This window comes from Rhinolophus sinicus, chromosome 14, assembly GCF_057876585.1.
Source record: "Rhinolophus sinicus isolate RSI-liver-muscle chromosome 14, RSI-T2T, whole genome shotgun sequence".
Taxonomy (NCBI): domain Eukaryota; kingdom Metazoa; phylum Chordata; class Mammalia; order Chiroptera; family Rhinolophidae; genus Rhinolophus; species Rhinolophus sinicus.
The window spans coordinates 182,664,171-182,669,319 of NC_142514.1; the positions used below are offsets into that span (position 1 = coordinate 182,664,171).

General features: G+C 58.1%; 1 protein-coding gene across 1 annotated transcript; it reads left to right on the forward strand.

The window, feature by feature from the left end:
* The first annotated feature begins 1,239 nt into the window (after positions 1-1,239).
* Positions 1,240-4,193, forward strand: TIGD3 (tigger transposable element derived 3). Its single transcript, XM_019737844.3, has 2 exons — positions 1,240-1,561; positions 2,450-4,193. Exon 2 carries the CDS (start codon positions 2,458-2,460, stop codon positions 3,871-3,873), a length of 1,416 nt encoding a protein of 471 aa, XP_019593403.2. The 5' UTR covers positions 1,240-1,561; positions 2,450-2,457; the 3' UTR covers positions 3,874-4,193.
* The last annotated feature ends 956 nt before the right edge of the window (positions 4,194-5,149 follow it).

Here is a 5,149-nt window from a genome sequence, read left to right on the forward strand (position 1 = left end):
TTGCACAAAAAGGAGTTTACTTCAAATATGTGGTGATGGAAGGAGAACTGACTCTGGGTGGTGAACACACAATGGGATTTATAGATGATGTAATACAGAATTGTACACCTGAAATCTATGTAACTTTACTAACAATTGTCACCCCAATAAATTTAAAAGTTTACTTTCCCAGCAGCCAACACTGTGACAGCTTTCGCAGTGGATCTTACGTATCTCACTTGAATGTGTTCTGAATTAAGTTTTTTAAAGATTCGAATCAGTTAAGAACCCCCTGAAATCTCTTTAGGGTTTTCTGGAACAGTCTGAAAACCCGTTACCTAATGGAAGGCAGTGGCCTGAGCCATTACCTCCAGTAAGTAAGAGTGCTCTGGGTGGGGAATTGTGTTAGGAACAGAACGCAGCCTCTGTCCTCATGCTTTTACATGGAAGTAGGCCAGGAGTAGAGGGAGTAAAGCAATGATACTTGGTGGCCAAAAAAGAAATGTGAAAAATGGGAACGCGGCAGCAAGCATAAGCGAGAGGAAACTAGGAAAGGGTTTGCAGGAGGTGGGCTTTAGCACAGGACGCCTGAGAATGGAGCACAGCAGGGGGCAGGATTGGGGTGGGGAGGCAAGCGGATGGGAAAAGCAGAGAAATGGGGATGGGGACTCTGGCTCCAGACTTCCAGTCAGAGCTGTGAGGGGATAAGGAAGTGAGGCTGCAAAGCAGGTGAAGTTGGGGGTAAGGAGCCCTGGACCCCAGGTTAAGATACCTACATTGAATTGCAAAGAAGCACAGGCAGAACTGAAGATTACTAAGGAGGGAATATTACATCTTGGGTTTAGGAACTTGAGGCTTGCCAACAGATACCAAAACATAATTAGTCCTTGCCCTAAGTCAGAACCGGCCCCAGGCACGTAGTTTCTCCGTAGCTGGCTGCTACGTGAGGCCAGCGCTGTCCATGGTAACGGCTTTTGTGTAGCGTAACGCTGGCTTCCATTTTCTCAAACCCACGTCTTGAGGGGTATTAGCCCTCTGGTAGATGAGGAAGCTGAGGCTGCCTAGCGTCACGGCCAGGAAGGCCTTGGGACACCGAATCTGCTCTCCGGCCCCCACGCTGCCCCGAGGCTCGTCAGGCCCGGAGGGCAGGATCCGCAGCAACTGGAGGCGCTTAGGGGGACACTCACGGGGTCCTGGCTCCGCCTGGTTCCCCTAGCGCGCTGGAAGCCCCGCCCACCGGAGGAACCGACGAACCGCCACTTTCACGACGTCCAATGAGACTTAGCCGGGGGAGGGACGGGACGCCGCTGAGGGCCAATCTGATTGGGCCGGGGCGGGGCTGCGGCGGAGGTGGGCGGGGGAGCCGAGCGGTCGCTCCGCGGTCTTCCCAGCCCGGAGAACCCGGCGCGGGCTGCGTGCACGGGTACCTGCTGTGCGCGCGCCCGCCGCCCGCGCAGCCCCTCGTCCCGCTCCGCCCTCCGGGTCGTGGCGCCCGTCTTTCCCCTGCTCTCCCGTCGCCGCCCGTACCCGGGCTCGGGAATTGGGCCGGGGTAGGGCGGGAGCCGCGGGACTAGCGCCTGAGGTGGGTGCGGAGCGGGAGGCCGGGAGGCGGGGAGGCCGGGCGGACGGACTGGGCGTCGTGGTGGGGAGAGGCCGGCCAGGCTTTGGAGCTTGGGTCCCAGGCGCTCGTGCCCGCGCCGTGATACCCGTCTCAAGCCACCCTCCCCTCCAGGGACATCCCGCCCCTCTCGCTGCCCGTGGCCTCCTCACCCCTCTTGCCCTTTGTCACCTGTGCACCTGCCCTCTCGGCCTTGTGCTCCCATTCGCCCTCCAGATAGGACACTCGCCCAGCCTTACCTCCTTGGGACGCAGCACCAAATTAGACTCGTTCCTTCAGACTCATTCGTCCCTCTTTGTCGTCTGCACACTTGTCATCTCAACTCTTCATCCGCTCCATCACCCCATCCGCTAACATCTTTATCTAAATCCAGCCCAAGTCGTCATCCCCCTCTTCCTCCCAGGGATTCCTCCCCCTGCCCTGATTATCCCTACAATTGTCCCACTCAGCCCCAGGCTTATGTCCTTCCCCATCCCTGCTCTTTTGTTGTCTCTGCAGCTGTCCCCTCGGCTCTATTCATCCTCTCCCCAGTTATGCCAAACCCCAGCCGGGACTCCCCTCTGACCAGTGAGCCACCCTCCCCTTCTCTGTTCTGGCGTTCCGCGGGATCAGTGCGCCGCCCGCTGCTCACCCAGCCTGGCCATTTCCTTTTCTTTCAGTCCAGCCTTCAGTCTCCTACCCAGTGTACCCTCTCACCCTCTCCCTGTTGATCCAGTCTCCCCTGGTCTCTCCCACACACCAGCTGATTTCCCTGTGCTGATAGATTCTCTTTTCCTTACTGTGCTCCTCTCCCATGCCCCCTGGCCGCCGCCGTCTGCACCCCCTCACTATTTCTCCTCCCCCCGCCCCCAGGAGAAGCCATGGAGCTGAGCAGCAAGAAGAAGCTTCATGCCCTTTCCCTGGCTGAGAAGATCCAGGTGCTGGAACTCCTGGATGAGTCCAAGATGTCCCAGTCGGAGGTGGCCCGGCGCTTCCGGGTCTCCCAGCCTCAGATCTCACGCATCTGCAAGAATAAGGAGAAGCTGCTGGCGGACTGGTGCAGCGGCACAGCCAACCGGGAGCGCAAGCGCAAGCGGGAGTCCAAGTACAGCAGCATCGACGAGGCTCTGCTCTGCTGGTACCACATTGCTCGGACCAAGGCCTGGGATGTGACAGGGCCCATGCTGCTCCACAAAGCCAAGGAGCTGGCCGACATCATGGGCCAGGATTTTGTGCCCAGCATCGGCTGGCTGGTCCGCTGGAAACGCCGAAACAATGTGGGCTTTGGAGCCCGCCATGTACTCTCACCTCCGTTCCCCTCTGAGCCACCTCCCCCAGGCCTCACGTCCCAGACCCAGCCACCTCTTTCCCTTAAAGACTTTTCCCCAGAGGACGTTTTTGGCTGTGCTGAAGTGCCCTTGCTGTATCGGGCAGTGCCCGGTAGAGTGGGTGCGTGTGATCAAGTTCAGGTACTGCTGTGTGCCAACAGCAGGGGCATAGAGAAGCGGCGGGTGTTAGTCAGTGGACTCCACGCTGCGCCAAGGTGCTTCTTTGGGGTCAGCAGTGAGGCTCTGCCTGCCTCCTACCACCCTGACCTGGGCATCCCCTGGTCTGAGTGGCTGGCACAGTTTGACGAGGACATGGGGAGGCAGGGCCGACGGGTAGCTTTGCTGCTGGCTGCCCGAGTGGTGGAGGAGCTGGCAGGACTGCCTGGCCTCTGCCACGTGAGGCTCCTGCCTCTGTCTGCTGCTAGCACCACCCCTTCCCTGCCCAGCTCTGTGGTCCGAGCCTTTAAGGCCCATTACCGGCACCGTCTGTTGGGCAAGCTGGCGGCTGTCCAGAGTGAGAGGGCTGGCACATCGCTGGCTGAGGCTGGGGCGGGCATCACAGTGCTGGATGCTCTGCATATGGCAGCGGCGGCCTGGGCCAAGGTGCCTCCGCAGCTCATTGTCAGCAGCTTCATTCAGGAAGGGCTGGCTCCCTGCAAAATGCCCCTGTCCCCGGACAAAGCCTTTGAGATGCCACCAGTCCCCCGTGGCCTGAGCCACGAGGAGTTTTCCCGCTTTGTGGACCTGGAGGGTGAGGAGCCCATGTCTGGAGTGTGCAAAGAGGAGATGGGCACCGAAGACGAGCAGGAGGCCAGCGAGGATGGCTTTGAGCCCCTGCCCACCAAAGCTGATGCCCTCCGGGCCCTGGGCACGCTGAGGAGGTGGTTTGAGTGCAATGGCACTTCTCCTGAGCTATTTGGAAAATTCTATGCCTGTGAGGAGGAGGTGGAGCGGCTCTGCTGCCTGTGAAGGGCCCCTGCTGCTCAGAGCCCCTCTCCTGTTTCCCATGGAAACGCCCTCTGCAGAAGGCAGGTTGGGGGCTGGTCTCTTTCCCATGGAAATGGAGCTTTTGTGAAAGGTGTAGAAGGGAGGCAAGTTGGGAGACCAAGTCTAGTCTCTGAGCAAAGTCCTCCCAGCCCGGAGAAGAAGGGTGCAAAGGGGGCGGGAGGGGGTGGAGCTAGGCTAGGTACTTCTGAACCTCTAGGGAGGCTGGGACTTGGGAAGGTGGAATTGGGGCTTTACAGAAAGGCCGATCCCTGGAACTCTGTTAAAAATCCTCCTTCTGGAAATAAAGTTTTTAACCAGAAAAGACGCCAGGGTGTTATTTTCAGGGGAGAAGGGTGGAAACTCAACTCAGATTTTTAGCTTAATAGCTGAGGGTGGCTGCACTGCAGCTGTCGGGAGCTGTCTGCGGATGACCAGGGGAAGCCCCTTCTTACAGAATTCCAGCAGGAAAGACTCCCAGGGGATGGGAGTCCTCATCAGCTACCAGACAGATCCCAAATATTGCCCCAGACATTCTGCTGCTCTGCTAAATTCACTCTCATTGCGGTGACGGGTGGTGGCAGGAAAGAGGGCGATAGGCTAGGGACATTCTAAGGAAACAGCAGCCAGAACTTGGAATAGTCATTGGTTTTTTGTTTTGGTTTTTTTTTCATTCATTTGATCATTTCACAACCTCTCTCCAGCGAGGCCTCCTGTGTGATGAGGTTACAAAGATGTGTCCCTGCTGGGCAGGACCTTGCAGACAGTGACAGTGGAGTGTGATATGCAAAGTGCTGTGGCCCTGTAGAGCCTGGGAGACTCCTGGAGAGGTAAGTTTTGAGCTGCAGCTTAAAGGACAGACGGAGGGGTGGGAAGGACAACAGTCCAGGCCAAGGGGCTGCAGGCGTGAGGCCGGCTGCGAGTGAAGGAGCAGCAGTGCGGCTGACGGAGGGAGGCAGATGGTCCCACCAGAGCCACCGGGAGGCCGGGGAGCAGGAGGGGCTGGGCCATTAGCCCTCCTAGCTTGGTGGTGGGGCACCCCCAAAGAGTTTCAGTCAGGGCAGGGACAGGTCACTTGTGGGGTTCCAGAAAACTGATATGTGGAGGGTGGGTGGAAGATGTGGGAGTGGAATGGTTTTACCTGGGAAGGACAGAGGCCTTGGACACAGACTTTGGCTGGTGAGGAGTCCGGCTCCAGGCCAAAATCCTACGTGTTCAGGCTGACCACGGGCTGTCACAAACTAGTGTAGGCAGTTTTGTG

Excerpts from the sequence above, each read along its gene's own strand:
- TIGD3 (XM_019737844.3), top strand. The coding sequence starts at position 2,458 with ATGGAGCTGAGCAGCAAGAAGAAGCTTCATGCCCTTTCCCTGGCTGAG.